This window comes from Vespa velutina, chromosome 9 (assembly GCF_912470025.1).
Source record: "Vespa velutina chromosome 9, iVesVel2.1, whole genome shotgun sequence".
In the NCBI taxonomy this organism is placed as follows: Eukaryota; Metazoa; Arthropoda; class Insecta; order Hymenoptera; family Vespidae; genus Vespa; species Vespa velutina.
Genome location: NC_062196.1, coordinates 6045683 through 6068159, shown reverse-complemented (window position 1 = coordinate 6068159; position 22477 = coordinate 6045683). Strand labels below are relative to the sequence as shown.

The 22477-nt window shown below is 30.7% G+C and overlaps 2 protein-coding genes across 6 annotated transcripts; one reads left to right on the top strand and one right to left on the bottom strand.

Annotated features, from left to right (window-relative positions):
• Positions 1–1137: 1137 nt before the first annotated feature.
• Positions 1138–12457, bottom strand: LOC124951444 (mitogen-activated protein kinase kinase kinase 11-like). Of its 2 annotated transcripts, XM_047499823.1 has the most exons (14): positions 10699–12457; positions 10381–10615; positions 10087–10304; positions 9665–10005; positions 9379–9559; positions 9149–9297; positions 8894–9066; positions 8695–8715; positions 8318–8564; positions 8121–8240; positions 7483–7686; positions 2754–3165; positions 2311–2643; positions 1138–2217 (listed from the first exon to the last, which is right to left on the bottom strand). In XM_047499823.1, exons 1-14 carry the CDS (start codon positions 10887–10889, stop codon positions 1491–1493), a joined length of 3552 nt encoding a protein of 1183 aa, XP_047355779.1. In that variant the 5' UTR covers positions 10890–12457; the 3' UTR covers positions 1138–1490. The 2 variants fall into 2 exon arrangements, with proteins under 2 accessions (XP_047355779.1, XP_047355780.1); XM_047499824.1 differs by lacking the exon at positions 8695–8715 and having other exon boundaries at positions 1139–2217; positions 10699–12450.
• On the top strand, positions 11472–22388 carry LOC124951443 (pecanex-like protein 1). Of its 4 annotated transcripts, none has more exons than XM_047499818.1 (16): positions 11472–12411; positions 12644–12890; positions 13174–13494; positions 13623–13975; positions 14187–14330; positions 14413–14660; positions 14736–14995; positions 15101–15169; positions 15335–18576; positions 18668–19129; positions 19203–19347; positions 19454–19712; positions 19783–20136; positions 20220–20332; positions 20413–20687; positions 20862–22388. In XM_047499818.1, the coding sequence occupies exons 1-16, from the start codon at positions 12259–12261 to the stop codon at positions 21141–21143; spliced, it is 6927 nt and encodes a 2308-aa protein (XP_047355774.1). In that variant the 5' UTR covers positions 11472–12258; the 3' UTR covers positions 21144–22388. The 4 variants fall into 4 exon arrangements, with proteins under 4 accessions (XP_047355774.1, XP_047355775.1, XP_047355776.1 ...); XM_047499819.1 differs by having other exon boundaries at positions 11474–12411; positions 13174–13452; XM_047499820.1 differs by lacking the exon at positions 15101–15169 and having other exon boundaries at positions 11474–12411.
• The last annotated feature ends 89 nt before the right edge of the window (positions 22389–22477 follow it).

Here is a 22477-nt window from a genome sequence, read left to right as displayed (position 1 = left end):
TATATGCGCCTAAGAGATATGTATTATACAAATTGTACAAGGAATGTAGGCATAGTTGATCTAATATAAAGTGATAATTATCAATTAGTGCTTATTTGTATGTACAATATCGATTATTTATATGAGGTGTTTAAATTCTAAAGTCGCTTATAAACAGATTGTACCCTATACAACTGTATCATTTGTAGAGTACTATGCATTTTAACTAATACGATCTACAGGCACACTAACCAGTTCAATGCATGCTGTGTTACATAAAAAAAGAAGTACTCTGACAAGTGTCTCAGCTGGGTACACAATTTATCTTCAATGATAATTTATAAGTACATACAAATTCTTACTATACAACTTTTTATTATATATGTACCTATTATCTAGTATTATATATCTAATATCTTTCAATTTGTATGAGTATGCATATTCATTGTGTCGTATTTAACTTTATATGGGAAGATAATAAAATAATATTAAAAATCGCGGCGAAATACGTCATTTAATAACATTGTGTATCTTTACGGCTCATCATTATTATGTAAAAAAATCTTAGGTGTCATATAATTCAATGCCTACTATAATTCAAAATAAATACTAGAAAGGAAGTAGAATTATTATAAATGATATTATGTGTAATTAAAAAATTACTGATGAATAACTGTGTCACAAATAATTGTAAAAAATAATATTCATATATCTTATGTAAATTTCATTGGAATGTTATTACTACAATACTGAACATTACTGCAACACACACATATATTTATATGTATATAATCGTGTTAATTAGAAAAAAAAATATAGTTATTTGTTTATTAATTAAAAGAATATATAAAAATCTAACAAACATTTTTTATACAATTTTATTTTTATGTGAACATAAATTGTAATATAATAATATGTATATTACTATTTGTTCTCATTTTTTTTATCAGCATTGATAAGACATATACATATATATATATACATATATATGGAATGCATATATAAAGATATTACAAATAATATATGAAACTGTTGCTTTAAACCATATTATATAAATGTAATTGTATGATGGTCATTTGAATATATATATATATATAAATATATATATATATATATATATATATATATATATATTATTTTCATAAATTATTGTATAATGTAAATTTTAGTGTAAGAGACACAATGATTCTTTGTTCATTATAAATAGACTAATATCTTATTAGAATCTCCTTGATTATCTCAACTAACAAGTTAACTGGAATGTAAAATATGTAATTCTTAGTGTACAAGATTTTTTGCAATTATTGTTATATTAAAACATTTTAGAGGAGGCAGTGTTTTAATGACGTAGATCGTAATATATCGCACTTATAACATCCCCATTATAGTATTTCGCCGCATCCCATTAATCTTTCAGTTATTCAAAACACATCGTATGACATTCTCAAAATTAATAGATTATAAAGGCTATTAAGTCTTGCTATCTTCCCATTATTTTAAATAAGCCAGTGCTATGATAAAAATTCTCTTTCTAATTCAGAGATACTTGGTTTTCTATTTCTATTCGGACGTCGGTTGGCTTGTAAAGGTACCGTTGCATCTTGCGTTTGTCCATGAACAGGAATATCTAATAAGGTTTCTCTATGATCGCGTGAAACTCCATCTCGATCAAATGTTACAGGAGAAAATCGAACTCTACTTATAGAAATTTGACTATCTTTTGCAGAAACATAACTCGAATCTTCCGATGTTAGTGAATCTGGTGGTGTAGGATTCGTGGGGGTACAAGACCCAGAATTATTTTTACTTGTACCTTTATTTGGGGAATTATAAGAATAATTAGATCGTTTCAAACTTGAACGTAATCGAGTCACTACCTCAAGATTACTTGGACGTTCTCCAGAATTCGAATTTGATTCGTGAGAATTTTGACGTGATAAAAATGTCGAACCATATTCATGATTAAGGATACCAGAATTATATAATGCTATATTTGAGATAATGTTGGATGATCGTGGATAATAGGAACCTGGTGGATATAAAGAGTAATTTTCTTCATCCTCTAAACGAAATGTTGGATTAATGTTACTCTGACTTGATGTACTTGCGTTGGAAACGTTCGACGGGGTACGATGATGTGTGTACGAAGGAAGTCTTGATGCAGGTCGAGCAGTACTGTTTATACTACTCGGATTGTCATATGCATGTGGAAATTCAGGACAATCTAACATTCGTTCACTATAAAAAAAAAAAAGTAAATAAATAAATAAATATTTCATTTCCTTGTTTTTTTTCAGAAGAATATATTTTGAAATAGTGTTGAATACTTACTGATAATCCGGGTGTACAAAATAAGGTGTATCAGGCGGGTTGCGTCTTACCGATGAAACAACTGCATAGACTGGTGGTCCATAGTCAGGAAATGGTACATTTCCCAAGTAAATTGTAGGTACCCTTTCTATACGTTCAACTCTACCCGTATCAGATGGGTATGTATCTTCATTACTTGTACTACTACTTTTTCTACGTGGGCTTGGTGTTGGGGCATTAGAACCTGAACTACTGACATAATGTTGTGGTGAATCTGTAAACCGTAATGGTTTATCTGGTATGACACTAGGTGGAAGACCCGGGGCTATACCACCCATATTACTCAAAAATGACCTGTAACAAAAAGTATTATTTAATAAAAGTAAATTTCTTATTGAAAAATTCATTATATTGATATACATTATTAAAGTTTTGAAGTTTACACTCAGACCATAGAGGTGTACCTATAATGACGGGCTGGTCCATGATAAGTATTATGAGGATAACCACTGCTCGAACTAAACTCATAGTCAGGACCAAGATAACCAGAATTACGATTTGATCCAGTTTCTGCATGAAACCACCATCTTGGTAGATCATCTTCGCATTCATTTAATCGTGGATGTAGTCTTGGATGAATTGGAGATATGTTTGACATTCGCACATCATACCCTGTTGCCACACCAGCCAACATGGCTGCGATATTGTATAATACCAGCTCAATTATGCTTAACTTTGGTTTTTTCATTTCACCATTGTAAAGAGTAGGCATAGGAACAGGCATTGGCATGATGTAAGGACCAGTCAATCCAGGTGTTAAAGGATAATCCGGTGTTACCCAGTCGGTTGAGAGATCAGATGGTAATGCTGTATAATCTATAAAAAACAATCACATTTCCATAATAATAAATATATTGTCTATCTTAATGTTTATTGATATCATTGTAATATTATGTAATATTTTTTGCTACTTAATTTAAAGTAAGTTTGTATATATCAAATGAAATTCATTATTCATAATAATTTCATTACAATGGTTATTGAACAAGCACTTTTCAAATGCGTCTGTGTGCCTTACCTTTATGAAGTATCTAATATAAAATTTGATTACTCCAGTAGTAATTTTTACCTTCAAAGACTTTTATTAATTAATAAAAAAGAAGTATATATAAGAAAAACGTACATAAGCGTAAAGTATGACATGCATGCTATTGCACTTGAAAAATATTATATATATATTCTTTTTTTTTTTTTTTGTTAGAAACTTACAAGTTGATAATTTTATTAAAATATGTTGGATTTGGTTAGGTAATTACAAAGGTATTAATAATGTTACTTAAGTTAAAAATATCTAAGATATTATAATTGATTAAAATATTTAATTGGAGATCCTTACTTGTTGACAAAATTAGATTAACAAAGAAAACTTATTGCAAAGCAAGCAGTATTTAAGATGTAAGTGTAAGATATCTTTGAATTGTTGTTTAATTGTTGTTGATATTTTTATGATGAATACATTGGTATAAAATGTGATACAATGTATTCATCTTAGACATACACTGTATAGGCGAAAGCATTGCTTCAATATATTTCATATATTGTGTGCAAAAGTTGCATCTTAATTTTACGCGTTAAATGAAATATTTAAAAAAATTATAAAGATATTATTAATAATTTATTTTAAATATGTATCTATTCTTACTTTAGCATTTATATATACTTTGGTTTAATATACACATTTTAGCTTATACATTGAATAAATAAAAAAATAATATATGTTCAACATGCACGATGATGCAACAAATGCAGATATTTTAATAAATGCAAGTGCAATATAGGTCTATGTAAGCGGATGTGTATAGATGCATAAACCTAATATAGTTATTTGTATTTGTAATTTTTAATTACAAGCATATCTTTAAATGATTATAATTTAGATGTATTCTAAAAATTTATAATTCATTTGATTTGTTAGAAATAACAGTCCTTTCTGTGCTTTTTATATTATTCTGTAAATTATAGAATACAGAATATAATAGAATGAAGTGGAATACTTGCTTCACAGAGTCAGTCCATGTTCGGAAGGATAGAAAAGGACCAAACCCAATTGGAGTTAATTAGGATTCTACTGGAAGCATGCAGGGAACTTTTTTACGCTCGGTTATTGCTATGTACCCATAATATTTAAGATTGAATATAATAAAAGTAGGTAATGTTTTTTTTAGATTCAATAATGTATAGCATACGTTTATACTTTATCAATAATAAAGATTTTATATATATGTAAATGTATTAAAAATGTAATGCAAGCATTTAAATATATTAGAGACATATATAACTACAATATTGTTACTTACAATAGACATCTTAACAAATTACTTAATTTACTGATCCTATTAAAAAAAAAGAAAAAGAAAAAGAAAAAAAAAAAAAAAAGAAATGAAAAAACAAAAATGAAATCACAGGACCGAGCGTAAAAACCCGAGAGAAAAACGAAAAAACAAAATTCAATGTGTCCAACTGAAAAGGTTTTATTGAAAAAATTTCTATGTCTAAATACAAGTGTGTGCTTGTGGTCCATATATAATATGTGATGTGTGCAAATTCGTTTTTTTTTTTAAAGATATTCGGAGTTTACTGTAATACTAAAACAAATCGCTGAAAGTTATACTAACAAGTAAACAATGTGCAATCAATTTAAATGCACATAAGGCAATAAAAATAGCATAACTACTTTAATTATGAACAGTATTTCATATGTAAATCTTCTAATTCTGATTTAAGCTTCATTGTTATGACTATACAGACACAACTTAATAACGCTCTAACACAGGAATACTATTAGAGTAAAACTGCTGTAATGGCAGAAGCGCATAGTTCTTTTCACATAGTAGTAGATTGTTAGCTCTGCTTGTTAGAATGTTATATACTCCAAATAATATAAGAAAAGAACCAACACCAGAAAGGCTGCAATTTTTTTTTCTTTGAGCTTCTTTTTTTCCCATCAGCTTACATTAAGGCAATAAATAATTTATAGATTATTCCAGGGTACCAAACACAAGACTGCAATTCTTGGCAGTCACGTGTCAAAATAATCCTAACACAATGAAATATTTGACTTTCTTGTAAATAAATCAGCCTATATTGACATTAACTTGTAATATTCTTCATAAAATACTTAAATTTATGTCTGGTCCCTCACCAAAGTTTATAAAGATCACTTTTTTCAAAACTTGTAATAGTACATATTGTACTAAGTGATTTATTTTAATCGTTTTATTCTTAAAAAGGCAGAGCTCCGTTATCAAATAAAATAGCACAACTTTTTATTAAATATCTGAAAATAGCTTACATAAATTACGAGATATATATCTAGGAGCATTGTTGTTGAATGAGCAGTAGACAATGACAAGAATCATTGATTGGTGTATTCATGCATTACGTTTATATGATCAAGTTTAAGCACAATCTACGTAATACAACTTAGCAAGATAAAAGTATTTTGTTATGAAAGTAAAAACACATTCTCTACTTGAGATCGTTGTTTCACTACATTACATAAAACTTTGTGGAAAGAAAATAGAAAAAAAAAAGGAGAAAAAAAGGAAAAAATCTTTTACATGAAAATCTATATAATTCTTGCAATATTATGAGAAAACTTACGAGTGGGATAAATGCTTTCCTCAGAAAGGCCTGTGATAAACAGAAGATATGCTTGTTATAATAAAAAATAATTCAAGATATATAGCAACTGAAGAAATTAGCTCATAAATCGATTTTTGAGTTTTAAATTCTAATATTAAAAGTTAAGTTCAAAATATAATTGATTGTTGTTTACACAATCAGTTATAAAAAAAAAATATATATATATATATTTAATAAAAATCTTTTATATAAATCTTTATATTGTTTGTTCGAAAAAATTTTTTCGTTGCAACACTCTTAGAGGGTATAGGATCAAGAGGCATCAAGTTCTTCAGAACTTCCTGAAAACACCTGATAAAATGTTCTTTGAACTACCATCAGGATGTGAATGTTCACAAGTTTGAAGACAAGAACAATTAGGTGAAGCAAAAGTGACATTGTTAATATCATCTTTCACAGGACTATATAAACATTCATTACTTTTGGACTTTTGATTGAGTAAGGAATTCGGATCAAAGCTATGATCAAAAGATTGATCAGATTGATTCGACGATGTGTCTAATGTACTTACAACATTGTCAAGTGACATTGGAGGCCTATTGGATTTGCTCTCTTGAAAATACCTTAACGAATTTTTCGACCTAGAACTATCGTTTGAATGTTCCGAATCAAAATTACAAAGTTCTGATTCTAAACTCTCAAAATCTATACCTTCGCGAGAATTTGCAGCTAAGAATTTAGGTACATTATTTTGATCAGAATCACGGCGACTAAATTGTGGAAAGGATATAATATTTTCCAAAACACTATATTCAACTTTAATAGCAGTTGATTTGTCATCGAGTGCATCACGACTACCCCATGCTTTTACTTTATTAAACACTCTTAAAGGACTTCTGGAGACGCGTGATTTATGATGTGACTTTTTACCTATAGAATTTTCTGGACTTGATTCTAAACCATCTGTATCGTTAATCTTGATAGTAACAGAATTTTTTCTTTCCATGCTACGTGGAGAATTTAATGAACTTTTTCTCGAACCAGAAGGGGAACGAAAAAAGTCGGCTAATGATGCTAATCGTGATTCTGAGCTATCCCTACGCTTCGATTCTTTCGATTTGCTTCTGTCACGTTTTTTATTCTTTACTCGTTTTGCAGTACCTACCAAAGTAGATGCTACACTATGAACAAAATTTGTAGAATAAGAATGCTCTCCTTCACCCATTGCATATTTTGGAGATTTAGATGACATTGTTTTTAGAACACTTCCACCCGTGGGCATAATCTTCGTATAATTATCTAAAATTATTGAGTGCTCTTCTGAAAAGTGAGTCTTTAAATTGTTTTGTGATTTGTGCTGTATAACCATTGTTTCATATATATCATTATCCAGCATACAAAAATCCTCCCCTACATTATAATGTGCCGTACCTGTGCTCTGCATAACATTATCGGAATTTTTGGAAATATCACTATAACTGCATCCTGGCTGATTGTTTGCTATTAAATTATTTGCTGAGGAGTACAATTTTCTGGAGGAGGGGTTACCTATTTCTTGCAGAAGCGGGGAACGATGTGCGCTTGCCAGCAAAGCTGTACGCAGTGGAGTCTTTTCAAGATCTGGCGCAGAACGAGACCACCGTTTGCCACCGGGCGATGCAGGATTTGGTGGCTGTGTGATTATAGCTCCACGCTCTCGTTGATGAAGAGTCGATGGTCCCCAAGTCTTACCCTTAACTCCATCTGCTGGTACTATAGATGGAAGACAAAAAACAAAACGCTACTCTACTAATACTAGCTACACATTTTCCTATCCTTTTCTTTTATTACATTTATCATTTTTATTCTTGCACATTATTCATTATTTTAAGAAACTTCGTGAATGTAATTATTTCGTAATTATGTGTTCATGAAAAACGATAGAAACTAATGTTTCTTGTAAATAGAAGAAAAATAGAGGAACTACTAATAATAATTTACATAAATACTTTTTTTGCTCACACCATGCTAGACAAGAAAATATAAAATAAGTATAAATATATCTACAAAGCGCAAACATTAGAAACATCTAATATGTTTAAGAAATTATTATCATATATAATGAAAACACATTTGTATAATTTGAAAACAAAATAACATGAATAATACTATAACTGTAATAAGTTAGAAAAAAAATGTTAACTCACATGCGATTGCACGTAGTCTTGGAATACTAGGTGAACCTGGTGGACTGTTTGGTTTTGATGGATTTCTACCTTTTCCTCTGTCTAAGGCCGTATGCTGAACAGTTATAGTATGACGGAAATCTAAACAACAAGTATATCATATTTTTTAGAATTATGAAAACGATATGATTAAAGCAAGAAATAAGTAAAAGGATTACCTGAAGGAGCACTAATATTACTTCCTGGTTCTTTTTTATTCAGTTTTAACCTAGACTTTTTAAATTTACCGCGCCTTTTATTAGGCGTGGGTGTATTTTGTTGTTGAATTATCATTACTGTCAATTCACGTTCTAATAAATCTATTTCACGAGCCGCTAACTCTTGTTCTCGTTGCCGCAAGTTTTCTTCGTGTTGTCGTTGTTGCACTTGTGCTTTTGTCAATTCCTCTTCTCTACAGCGCAATTCCTAAGAAATAAAAAATAAAATAATTCTATAAAAAGATCATACATCGTTGCGCTTCAACATATCTGTGCTATTGGAAATAACTTAAAACTCGTCTTATTATACACATCGTTGTTAAGAGCTCGTATCTTACCTCTTCGAGAGAACGGCATGCCTTTGTATAGCATTTAAAATAATAATTAAATATTATTTTTATTATTATAAATAAATTTTAATTCGATTCCGATAGTAAAAAAAAAAAAAAAAAAATAATAATCTGGCTTTTTATTTAGTATTTTATTTATACTACGTTACTATCGGAATATTATCTACAAATATAATATATTTATTACCTTCTCTTTCATGCGCAATCCATGAAGAACTTGCTCAATTTCAAGTCTCCAATCTTCTTGCATTGTATGAAATGATTCGTGTGGTGTTGCTGCAAATGCACTACGTACTTCATCTAATGCCAATAAAATTTCCACAAAGCCAGGTCTGCAATGACTGTCTGATGACCAGCAAGCTGTATCACAATTATCAATATTAATATTCATAATGTTGAATAAAAGATGTCAATAAAATAGACTTAATTTTTTTATTTATACCTTCCATGAGGCACCTCCATGGTTGAGGACAAGTTGATGGGATTGGAAGTGTCAATTTATTGACTGCAACACCATATGCTACAGCTAATGCATCTATACCTTTATAGGGTGTTTCACCAGTTAACAATTCCCATAAAAGTACACCATAACTGTAAATAGCAATTAATACTAATTTTTTAAATTGAAACTAAATCAAGATCAGATCAAAAATAAATAAATTTAAAACTGACCTCCAAACATCACTAGCTTTACTAAAAGTACTTTTTTTTATAACTTCAGGTGCCATCCAGGCATACGTTCCTGCAGCTGACATACGTGTGGTTTTATAAACTTCTCTTGCCAATCCAAAATCTGTTATTTTTAGTGTTTTATATTGAAGATCATCATTTTCTATAGGTTCACTTAGTAACACTATATAATAAAAATGTATTACAAATTAAAATTAATTTACTTTTAATAGTTCAGTTTAACAATAATTAATATAAAAAGATATGTATGTAACATAACATATCCTACCATTAGAACTCTTTAGGTCTCTATGAATAAGACTGACAGGTGCCTTATTATGAAGATAATCCATACCACGTGCAATTTGAATTGCCCAATCTACAAGAACGTCTGGTCTGATTTTTCTACCACTAAGAACTCTATTTAAACTACCCCCGCGAGCGTATTCCATGACAAGACACATGTTTGGCATTTTCAAGCAAACACCTTCTAATTGCACAATATTTTCATGTTTTAATAACCAAAATAATTTTGCTTCTTGTCTGACATTTTCTAATATTACACTAGGCTCCTCATCTGGATCCTGACGAGCTGCTTTGACAGCTACTTCATGCTTTTGCCAAAACCCTCTATAATATAATAAGAGAAAAAGAAAAATTTATATACATTTGTAATTAATATTGTTTGGTATAATAATTGATGTCTCATACCTATACACTTTACCAAAACCACCAACACCTATAACTTCTTCCAATTGCAATTCTTCAAAATCTATTTCAACCGGTTGAACTTTATCAATCACTGACGATACCCTGTCAATGCTTTCTACCTCGGCAACAAAATTTGCTGGGAAAATACCAACTTTCCCATGAATTTTTCCTGTCCACCATCCCTCGTCACCTGAGATTTTAGAGTCCTTAGACAAAACCTAATACAAGAAGTAAAACATTACATTTACATTGAATACCATAAATATTATTATGACGTTTAAATATATTGTATACCTCGACAGTTTCACCTCTTTGTAAAGATAACTCATCTTCACCTTGAGCAACATAATCAAATAGCGCAGTGAAAATAGTTGAGCTATTATCTTGCCGTGATCGAGATGACGAATGTGTTCCATGAGATGGACTAGTTTGTTGAGAAACAGTTCTTGCTGTACCACCACTGTGTGTATCAGAAACACTGCTGTCAGACATATTGTTGCTGGACGTACGTCCATACAAATATCCGTAACTAAAAAAAGAAAATCAAACAGCTTTTATATTTAATACCTTACCATAGATTTATCATTGAACTAATACAAAATGATAATTAACCTGGTGGAATGATTGTTCCCTCTGTTTCCAGATTGATATCGTGGAGACAAAGTGGCTGTGCTAGAAGAATGAGAATATGTGGAGCCATTCTCTGGATAAAGTAGAAACCGCTCGCTCCGATGACGAGCATCTGGTTGTCCGTGGTCCATCAAGGTAGACAAGCCCCTTGCCGATAGCCCGGCCGGCGGCATATGGATCAACACTTTCTGTAGTCTTTTTGTCCGTGCAAATCACAGTCTCTTTTTTTTGCACCTCTAGACGATATTTCGTCCCTTTGATTACACATCACACAAAACAAAAAAGAAGTATCTCAAGGTTTTTCCATTGAAATGAAAAGGAAATAGCAAAGTTATTAACGAGTTCTCATTCATTCATTTTTGCATAGTCTTATAAAAATTATCAGACTTTGAAATAACTTTACTTATGTATCAGGGAACTTTTAGTAATGCGCGTGTAACCGTAATACATAGTTGTGACAGTTGTTAAACGTCATAATAAAGAAATATTAGATGGATAATTTCAGAAAGAACGTACACGTTTCGCGACAATAAGCAGGGTGAAAGAACGTAATCGGTACCGCTACCACCCCGTGGATAAAAACAATTTAGCAGGCACCGGCATTCTGGCTGAGGAATCCAGTAACGGCTCCAGTAAGGGCTATCAAAAAGTGATGTCAATTTTCTTCTTTGTTTCGACGTAACAAGCGGACGATATTTCAAAAAGGATAGAATAATAAGAAGATGCCTTAAAATCGTTCCTTCGAAGTGTCGCGTCAGGGTGTGTATACCCACAAGCCACTGTTGACGAGAACGATTCCTCTTCGCTTAAAAGTCTTCTCGTTAGTCGACGAGTAAGTCTCCAATGTGCCTTTCAAAGCATCGTGCTCGTCTCCACGAGGACGCGACGCTTCGCGTCAGTCCGCAGGATAAACGATAATTCCACATTTAATATGAGAAAATTGATGAGCACTCATAGCGATAACCTAACGGACGCCATGTTTCGTTTGACGGCCCCACCGTTGACGTCGTGATACGTTCGACCGCGATTCACGGGTGGATATCCGAAAGGCTTTCCAACTTTAATGCAACTGCGATTCTTCGATAGTGTACCACCGATACAGAACAGAGCCTATTCTCAATGCAACGATGACAAATCGAACGGCGGTCACACGAAAACGACGCGTTATCGATAAATTTTTCAAAATGATTTCACACGTGCTTTCATCCCTTCGCTTGACGTCTTCTTCTCGTATTTCATTTTCAACGTAAAAAAAACAAGTTTATGATAAACGATCGTACGATCGTTACGGAGGGTTACATCCACTCTCATACTTCGAACCATGTGGTTTATGATCGCGATCATCTGAGAAATGAAGATGGCTGCGGAGCCACTGAATCGTGTGCGCCAAATCCATTGATTAATAAGAGAAAGACCAAGATGAGATTCGTTGTCACCTTCTCCCTGGCCACGCGTTTTTTCTTGTAGAGAGGATAAGACAAGTATAAAACCGTTGATCGTCAAGTGATGGGAAAATGGTGAGGAAGTGCATTTACTATTGGTATGGGTTCGCAAACGCTGGAAATTTTAAGACAAGGCGTCTGGGCGAGCCTGACAGGAGGCTGGTTTTACGATCCACATCTCGATGTTTTCTCAAATACCTTTCATCTCTATGTCTGGCTGTTTTTGCTTTGTCTTCCATTTACGATATATCTCGTAAGTAGTCATTGTGTATATTGTACATTCTACAATCAATAATCTAAGAATAATATTTAGATTTTTTTTTCTTTTTTTTTTTTTTCTTTTTTTTTTTTTTTCTTTTTTTTTTTTTATATACCATGTTGAAACTGTAATACGCTATTATTTTATACGATTATATTTACATATTAAATATTTGAAAGAATAAAGATTTTTCGATAAACCTTTCATTAACAATTTTGTATTTTAGTATTTTCCACCAACATTATATGTTTGGTTAGCTTATTGTTCGTCCATTGTTGTATTATTTGGCACAATAAAGTGCATAAATCATGCATTGCACTGTGTCTATGATACAACTGAATGTTTGGAAGAACCAGGTCAATCTATTAGTCAACAGAAATCTGAAAGCGAGAAAAGACGTGTGGCACGTAATAAACATAGAGAACAATTACAAGATCAAGTTGAGCATGGTATAGAACTGCAAGTTTTAAATGGTATTTATATAAAAGTTTTTGATTTTTATATTATATAACTGTGTTAGATTGACAAATGAATTTTTCTTACAATACAATAGGAATAATGAATATATATGCTTTTTATATTTTATTCTAAAAGCTTTATATTTCAAGTCTATTTATTATTATTTTTTTTTATCTTCATTTCTATTAACAAAAATATAAAACAGATGAAATCTTTGTTCATAAGTTTATGTCATATCAAAACTTTTGTATATTTGCAATTGAATTTATTGAAAACTATTATTGATCGTACTTATAGGTAAAACTGATACTCCACCTGTGGAATGTTCATCTCGTAACTCTTTTATTGAGTCCAATATACAAAATGCAGATGCCGATAGTATAACATCAGAATATAATAGAGAAAAACCTAGTTCTACTATAGATTTAAAAGTTGAAATACATAGAAAAAATAGCTCAGAAAGTTCAGAAGAAGCACAACAATTAAGCAAACCCATGGTAACGAGTATTAATGTACATGAAGCAGAATTAGTTTCTGCTCAATACCATGAACCACGTTTTAGGAATATAATAAATGGTAATCTACTGATAATAAAATCATTTACAATGACATTTAGAGGTTTGCAAATTATATAATCTGAGCGTACAATAAAATAGATTAAGGTTGAGATAGAATAAATTAATATTTATGATGATTAATAAAATGGTATTGTGACTTGCAAAATTATGTATATTAATTATATCTAGAATGGCGATTAAAACGACAAAAATGTGTGGTGATAGCAGAAGAAGATCGACCAGGTCCACGTAAATTGTGTAGACATGCATCCGAAGATTCTAGAAATCGACACTCGAAACAGGGTAGCCTTGGAAAAACTGGATCTGAGAGCCAAATAAAACAAACTAGTTCCTTAGAATTAGAACATCATGGTGATGATTATGCTTATTGGAAATCGAATCAAAGTGTTCGAAGACTTAATTCAAACTCAATTCCTATGGAAACTCATTTAATAAATGATCATCCACAAAGTCTTGAAATTATATCAAAGAAAGAAGATGCGGACAAAAATAAAATCTCATCACATCCTCAATCATTAGAGGTAATAATTTTTCTTTTCCTTTTTTTTTTTTTTTTTTTTTTTTCTCTTTTATAATTTGTATCCACGTTTATTATTCTATACAACCATATATATATATATATATATATATATATAAGACAACTTATATTCTATATATTTTTCATGTTATATATATATACATGTTTTTTTATTTTATGTTTTTTCATTTTTTAATACCATTTCATTTTATTAGGTGATTACTAAAAAGCCACATCAGCAACTTATTCATCCACAAAGTCTTGAAACTATTGGTGCAACTAACAAAAATGTAAATATTACAGATGATAATAATCTACCTTTACATCCACAAAGTCTTGAAACAATTAATACTAAAAAGGTACATTTGATATAAAATTTAAATGCAGTTACTTTATATGAATATTTCTTAGTATTAGTAATCTCTTATTCGTTTTATAAAGGTTTTACCTCAGAATACCTTAACAAGAAATCAATTACAATTATTACCATATCTTAGCTATGGATCTGAAATAGTTCATCCAATAGCAGAACAAAGTGATGAACAATTTGCTAATGAAAGTTCTGGGGGTTTCAGTCTTGGAGATTCATATAGTCCATTATTAACTAGAAAAACAACGAATGACAACACTACTACTTCTAATCGTGACAGAAGTCTTAGTACTGGTAGATTTGATGATAGATTTTCAAGGTAATTGTTTAATAATTAAATAATGAAATTGAAGTTGTGTGTCATAATATTATGAGAATATAAAATTGTTTTCAGATTTAATGGTGATACTGTAGTTGACAATGATTCTGCAAACTCTCGTGATGCACTTCTTGAAGAGCCAAAATCTAATATTAAAAGAAGATACAGTAATGCAAGTCAAAGCAGTCATGAATATTCTGATGGAGAGAGACATAAAGATAAACGACATGATAAAACGAAAAATATAGAAGATCCTCTAAATTCGGGCAGTGTTGTTGGAATAGATTGGTTATTTGAAAGTAGTGATTGCCCAATTGAACCATGGACAAGTAAAAGTAAGTATAATTGATGACACTTTTTTTTTAAAAAGGATTGTCAAGGGTTAGTGCTTCTTAATTTTATGTGTTGCATTATTACCTTTTTTTAATTTGTGCTGCCAGTATTTTGGACTTTTACTCGATCTGATGATACGGATACATCAGAAAGTCTACAGACAGCTAGTACTGATTGTAAGTTGGTGGTATTCTAAATTTAGTATATGCAAATTCAAACCAATTACATGTAAATTTAGAACAAAATAAAATAGTCGTATAAATCATCGATCGATCAAATTTTTTTATTTTCTGAATGTTAAATAGAATGAAGAAATTAAAAGACTTTTTTGTTTTTTACAGATCTCCATGCAAAAGAACCAGATTCAGGTTCATCTAGTACAACAACTTTAAGCATAGAAAATGAAGTAAAACGAAAATTACTTCCACAATTGGAAATAGATAATAAACGTCATCAAGGTGCCATTCCAAAGCAAAGCCGTCCGAAACCTACGCAAGAAACAACAGATGACAACATTTCTTGCATTGAACAAATCAGACCAAAACCAAAACGAACAATGGAAATTCGCAAAGAAAAAGATAGAAGAGAAACAAAATTTGAGCAAACAACTGGTTCAAATAATGAGTTGAGCACGCTATTACCTAGTCCTGCACCTCCATTATTGGCTGCATTATTAAATTCTGGCAGAGATTTGTCTGCTCAGTCCAGTACTGTATCTGATCTCAGACCTAATCGTAATTCTGAAACTAGAAATTCTCGAGCAAGGCAGAGTCGCTTAAAACGTTCGAATAGAACTCATAGAGGGCCAAGGCCTACTAGAGATGATAATGTTGTACCATTGACTGCTCTGTTTGGTTTAATATCTAATGGAGAATGTCATTTAGCAACTAATCATAATGACACGTCTGAAGGGGCTGTGCATTATTTCCGAGATGATAATGGAGGATGGTTGGCATATACTTTTGATGAAAAAGGTTCTGGTCTTGCTACAGCAACACAAATTCCTTCAAGTAATAATGAAAAATTATTGAATACTTTATTGCGTCAACAACTTAATCAAAATTTACATTATGATGCAAATTGGGAATTAACAGATTCATTAAGCAATAGTTATAGCAGTTTATCTTTAAATTCTGCTGGTTTGACAGTTATCATAGATACACCACCCGTTTTATCAAGTCCAGCGAGCAATCAGACCAAAACACAAAATTCATTGCCATCAAATTTAATTTCTTCAAATGCTGGAAGCTCAAGCCAATGTCCAGTGGGAAATCCAGAATGTGATCAGCTTCGTCATACTCTTATTTCGCGTTCCGACTCAATGGCAGAAAGAAATCGCAGATTGCATAGTTTATTAGGAAATTTTAATTTATATTCTTACTCATCAGATTCCAATAATCGCGTGCCTGTATTAACATTGCCTGCACATCAAGAAGCCGACATAAACTCAAGTTTATCTTGGAATCGTTTTATAGATGGTTTAGATGGATCTGATACAAAACCTAAACAAACAAGGCATTATTACAAATGGAAAATAGGAAGATTACCACATGTCAAAGTGCGATTTGATAGATTATCATTGTTAGCTCTACTTGATCGTAATTTAACTTCTCTAGAAACAATTGTTTCTACATTATTAGCTGTTATTGTTGCAGGTTTAGGTTTAATATTGCTTCAGCAAGGATTTTATCGAGATATCTTTGCTTTTATGTTCTGTTTTGTAACTGCTGGTTGTCAATATTCTTTATTAAAATCAGTTCAACCAGATGCTGCATCCCCGACACATGGTTTTAATCGTATTATAGTATTTTCTAGACCAGTATATTATATATTATGTTCAGGATTTATTTTAATCTTTAATGAATCGTTAAGGACTTTTAAAAGTTCAGAATTTCGTGTATATGGTTTACGTGTTGTTGATTGTGACGTCATATTACAAATAAGAAATGTTTTACTAATTTTTCTTCTTTGTTTCCCAATTGTATTCTCATTAGGTTTGTTTCCACAGATAAACACTTTCCTAATGTATCTCTGTGAACATTTAGATATCCACTTATTTGGTGGAAATGCTGCTACCAGTCTGGTGTCTTCTATATACTGTCTTGCTCGTAGTATAATCACTGTTATTATATTATATGGATTTGCATATGGTGCTCTTACTGAACCTAAATCTTCACAACACATTTTATTTTCTATCTTTGCTGGATTACTTGTAGCTATATCTTATCATCTAAGTAGGTCATCTTCAGATCCTAGTGTTATTTGGGACATTGTAAAATCAAATCTTTGGCCTCCAGAAATGTACATTGAAGAGAAAGAAGCAAAGATTATAGAAAATACAACTCATAAAGATAATTTAACTACAACATATAAAGAAGCTAAAATTAGAACATCTGGTAGAAAAAAAGATGTAAAAATAAAAGTTGGAGAACAAATGTCTGATTCAGAATTAGTCGACCCTCTTCCAGAGAAATTACGTGCAACTGTTAATGCCAGACTGAAAAATGATCTAATTGTCTGTGCTGTGATTGGAATTTTATCCTTTGGAATTCATTGCTCTACAGTATTCACTGCTTTACAACCAGAATTAAATCCTGTATTATGGGGTATCGTCAGTTGCTTAGGATTTCTTCTACATTATGTAGTACCACAGCTTAGAAAACAATTACCATGGTTGTGTCTTGCAAGACCTGTGTTACGTAGTCATGAACATGCACAATTTGAAGTACGCGAGCCAGTCAAAATTATGTGGTTTGAGAAAGCTTATGTTTGTTTATGTTTTCTTGAGAGAAATATTCTTTATCCTATTGTATTTTTAGGTGCACTTACTGAATGTTCATCAAAGATAGTATCCAAATTTGGAGAAAGTATTGGAGCATTGATTATCGTTATATGCGGATTAAAATCTTTACGTTCGGCATATTCTGATCCATCAACTCGTTATTTAGTTCTTGTTTTCGCTGTTCTTTTTTTTAAAATAGATTTTCGTGATTTAAGTGAAACATTTTTAGTAGATTATTTTGTAACAGGTATAGCATTTGCAAAAATTTATGAATTGTTATTAAAAATAAGATTTATTGTAACATATATCGCGCCATGGCAAATTACTTGGGGTAGTGCTTTTCATGCCTTTGCCCAACCATTCTCCGTTCCACATTCTGCAATGCTTTTCCTACAAGCAGGTATATCTGCTATGTTAAGTACGCCATTAAATCCACTTTTAGGAAGTGCAATTTTTATATCATCGTATGTACGTCCAGTTAAATTTTGGGAACGTGACTATAAAACAAGAAGAGTTGATCATTCAAATACACGAATGTCTTCACATTTAGATCGTAATTTAGGTGCAGATGATAATAATTTAAATTCTATATTTTATGAACAATTGACACGGTCTCTTCAGCATAGTCTTTATGGTGATCTTGCTCTTGGTCGTTGGGGTAATGTAGAGCAAGGAGATTGTTTTCTTTTAGCATCTGATTATCTAAATTGTTTAGTACATATAGTGCAGTTAGGAAACGGTTTAGTTACTTTTCAATTAAGGGGTCTTGAGTTCAGAGGAACATACTGTCAACAAAGAGAGGTATTATTTATGTGACTATGCATTAACTATTTTTTTTTTTTTTTTATAAATTTGATATCTAATTTTTTGTTTTTTTTCTTCTCTTTTTTAGGTTGAAGCAATATCTGAAGGTATCGAAGATAATGATAATTGTTGTTGTTGTGAAATGGGACATTTTTCAAATGTACTTAGTGTCAATGCAGCTTTTAGTCAGAGATGGCTTGCTTGGGAAGTTGCAAGTGCCAAGTATGTACTTGAAAGTTACTCGATTTCGGATAATTCAGCTGTGTCAATGCTGCAAGTCTATGAATTTCGTAAAGTATTAATTACTTATTATGTCAAAAGTATTGTTTTCTATGCTCTTAAGTCTCCAAAATTAAAAACTTGGTTGGAGAATCAAGATATTATTGATGCACTTAAAACAACATTGGATAAAAATTTCGCGGATCTTGATCCTGTTTTTAATATGAATATTGACGAAGACTTCGACTTTCGAGCAAGTGGTATTACAAGAAGTAGCTTTTGTAATGTTTACCTTGATTGGATACAATATTGTGCAACTAAGCATGATAAGGTACTTTTTTAACCATTCACTTTATATGATACATTATTACTTTTAGGTATATTTTGATATTGTATTTTTTCAGTCATTAGAAAAAACACGTGATTCAAATCTGGTATCACTTTGTCTGGGCTTAAGTCTTTTGGGAAGACGCGTTTTAGGAGCAGCTTCTCACAACACTGTGTCAAGTGTCGAATTCTTTTTATATGGTCTACATGCACTGTTTAAAGGTTTAATATATATATTATCTTTATCTCATATTATAATTTCATTTTATTTTACTTTAGAAAATATTCAAATATCATTACTTTTTTCATATATTTTAATATTATATAGGAGATTTTCGAATAACATCACCACGAGACGAATGGGTACTTCATGATGTTGAATTACTAAGAAGTGTTGTTGCTAAAGGTGTAAGAATGGCCTTAAAATTGCATCAAGATCATTTTATGAGTTCAGAACAATACATAGAATGCTGTGCTCTTTATGAAGCCATTGACAATCATGATAAAAATCTTGTGATTAGTCACGAAGCTGATCCTTTATGGAGAAATGCTGTTTTAAGTGGAGCACCCAGTCTTTTGGCACTTAGGTACATAAAATATTTATATATATATATAAACTATTTAAATTTAAGAAATTGATTACATATTGTTTCTTAGGCATGTACTTGACGATGGCATTGATGAATATAAAGTAATAATGCTTAATAAACGTTACTTAAGCTTTCGAGTAATTAAAATGAATCGAGAATGTGTTCGTGGTCTTTGGGCTGGCCAACAACAAGAATTAGTATATTTAAGAAATCGAAATCCTGAACGCGGCTCTATACAGAATGCGAAGCAAGCATTAAGAAATATAATTAATAGTTCTTGTGATCAACCAATTGGATATCCAATTTATGTTTCACCATTAACTACCAGTTATGCAGAAACTAATGAACAGTTATGTTCCATAGTTGGAGGTCCTTTAAGTTTTGGTACCATTAAATCAACTGTGTTAAAATTGTGGCGGAGGTATAGCCACTGTATTACACACACACACATATATGTAAAATTGTATATTATGAATATAAATATAATCAATATTTATATTTCAGAGTAAGAAGAAGATGTGGTCAAGGGTGTTCATCGGGTGGAACGGGATCGCAAGATGATGGGGGTTTTGGAAATGATGGAGTATACTCTATGACCACATACAATATCCACTCTGGTACGCAGAAACATGATATTATATTTATATATAATATCTTTATGAATGCTTGTGCAATCTCTTATCTATCCATATAACAGGATATGGACAATCAGGTCATAATACATCGGGATCACAATCAATGGAATCTGGATGTCAAATTGGTGGTTCAACGGGACGTGGTTCTTTAGGTCGAGCAAACACAAGTTCTCTTGGTGGTAACAGAGGTTCACTTGCTTCTGTTGGAAAACCCACTAGTTCAACACTTGCCAGTTTGGCTGGACTTCTTAGTAATAGTGACATCAAAACTGAAAGTAAAAGTGAAACAAGTTTTTCTAATAAACTTGACAAAGAGGAAGTGTTTCAGAGAGTTCGTGTAAGTATAAGAAACAATTATGTTAAAATTTAGTTTGATCTATTTCTTCCAATTTGTTTGATGTATACTTTCAAAATTAATTATTTTAATTAATTTTGGAATTATATCATAATTAATTAAATTAATTCTATTTTTTGTACTAAATATTTTATTTGTTTTGTTTATTTTTGATAGATTATGGACCCGAATCAAGTATATGATGCAATTAATCTTGGTCGTCGAATAGATGTAATTTGGCCAGACGAAAAAATGAGACAACAAGGTGGTCGATCAGGTTGGCAACATTGGGTACCAGAAAGAGGAATGGAAGGATGTGTTGTCCATCGTTGGTCTCCAAATCATCGCGATCCTAATCGTCGATCACATGTTGATAAAGTTATATTGCTTGTTAAAATCGATGACAAATATGTTCCAATAGCAGAACAAGGAGTACGAGATCTGGGTGCAGAAGTTTAGTCAAATATTTTTCCATATATTATAAAATCATATTCTGATAATTCTTATAGATCAATTTTTTAATCTATATATTACAATAATATATTAAAGTGTCGATTGTGGTAAATGCATTCCAGTTTGGTAAAAACACAGACTATTCTGAGTCACAAGAATATTTTTAAATTAATTTATCATTAATAGAAAAACAAATTTCTTTTAAATGATTATTTTTTTATATAGTCAAGTATAATAATGCAATAATTTATTTTAAATAATAATTTTTTTCATTCGAATAACATCCCTGAAATAGAATCGAAAACTATCATAAATATCAACAAATAATAGAAAATATTTAATCCTGAGGATACGAAACTCGCTTATAGACAGATATATTTTAATACTTTTTAACAAAGTCAACCACAGAAACACTATTTTTCTTAATTTTCAAGAAAACGTAAAAATAATTATTGAGTTATGGAGTGCAAAGTAAATTGTATCATGTTGTATCATACTGTGTATTATATTACTATTAGTTGACTTACAAAATAGCATATAAATATGATGCTACTTGTTGTTAAATAAGTTGTAAAATTGCTTTTATAGGGTAAATATTGAATATATTCATTCTTTGTTAATTTATGACATTAAAAAATGTACATAATTTTAACAATTCAAATATTATGTAGTAGGTACTACATTCTATTTGAACTGCATATTTCTATTGTCATTATTAAATAGAATGAATGTATCCAATAACAACAAGAGGCATCAATAGAAAATTGTATATAAAATCATTTGTGTTTTTCTACATTTTGTTATATTTTTTTTAACTACTTGGTAGGGATGAATTGTAAATTGTAAATAAGAAAACATTTGCAAAATTAAAGCGTCCAAATGTATCTAATGAATGTGTAATTTCATGGGGCCATACATTTGCCTCTACAGTACATATCGGTAAACTAAAATCAATAACATCTTATCTGTAATTTAAATAATACAATTTTATTTTTATGAGTAATATAATTTTTGAAATTATTTAGAAACGCGCAATAGAAATAATAATAGTATTAAGAAAATTTCATTCATTGTTGTAATATATTGTAAAATATTTTGTTATCATAACATATTAAGTGCATGTTATAATATTCAAAGTTTTTCATTTAAAATTAAGATATTCCATTTACAATACTTACTACTTTGTTTATATTAGTACAGATCAGGTGTTATGTGCAAATGTTAAATAATTACAAAATATATATATAATATATATATAAATATATATATATATATATATATATATATATATATATATATATATATATATATATATATATACACATACATATATATATACC

What these genes read in the sequence shown, in the direction of transcription:
- LOC124951444 (XM_047499823.1), bottom strand. Translation starts at nt 10,889, where the DNA reads ATGCCGCCGGCCGGGCTATCGGCAAGGGGCTTGTCTACCTTGATGGAC. An exon ending in AAAGCTAGTGATGTTTGGAG is followed by an intron (nt 9,298 to 9,378) that starts GTCAGTTTTAAA and finishes TGCTATTTACAG; the next exon opens with TTATGGTGTACTTTTATGGG. An exon ending in ATGGAGGTGCCTCATGGAAG is followed by an intron (nt 9,067 to 9,148) that starts GTATAAATAAAA and finishes ATTGTGATACAG; the next exon opens with CTTGCTGGTCATCAGACAGT.
- LOC124951443 (XM_047499818.1), top strand. Translation starts at nt 12,259, where the DNA reads ATGGGTTCGCAAACGCTGGAAATTTTAAGACAAGGCGTCTGGGCGAGC. An exon ending in ATTTACAATGACATTTAGAG is followed by an intron (nt 13,495 to 13,622) that starts GTTTGCAAATTA and finishes AATTATATCTAG; the next exon opens with AATGGCGATTAAAACGACAA. An exon ending in GTGTTAAAATTGTGGCGGAG is followed by an intron (nt 20,137 to 20,219) that starts GTATAGCCACTG and finishes TTTATATTTCAG; the next exon opens with AGTAAGAAGAAGATGTGGTC.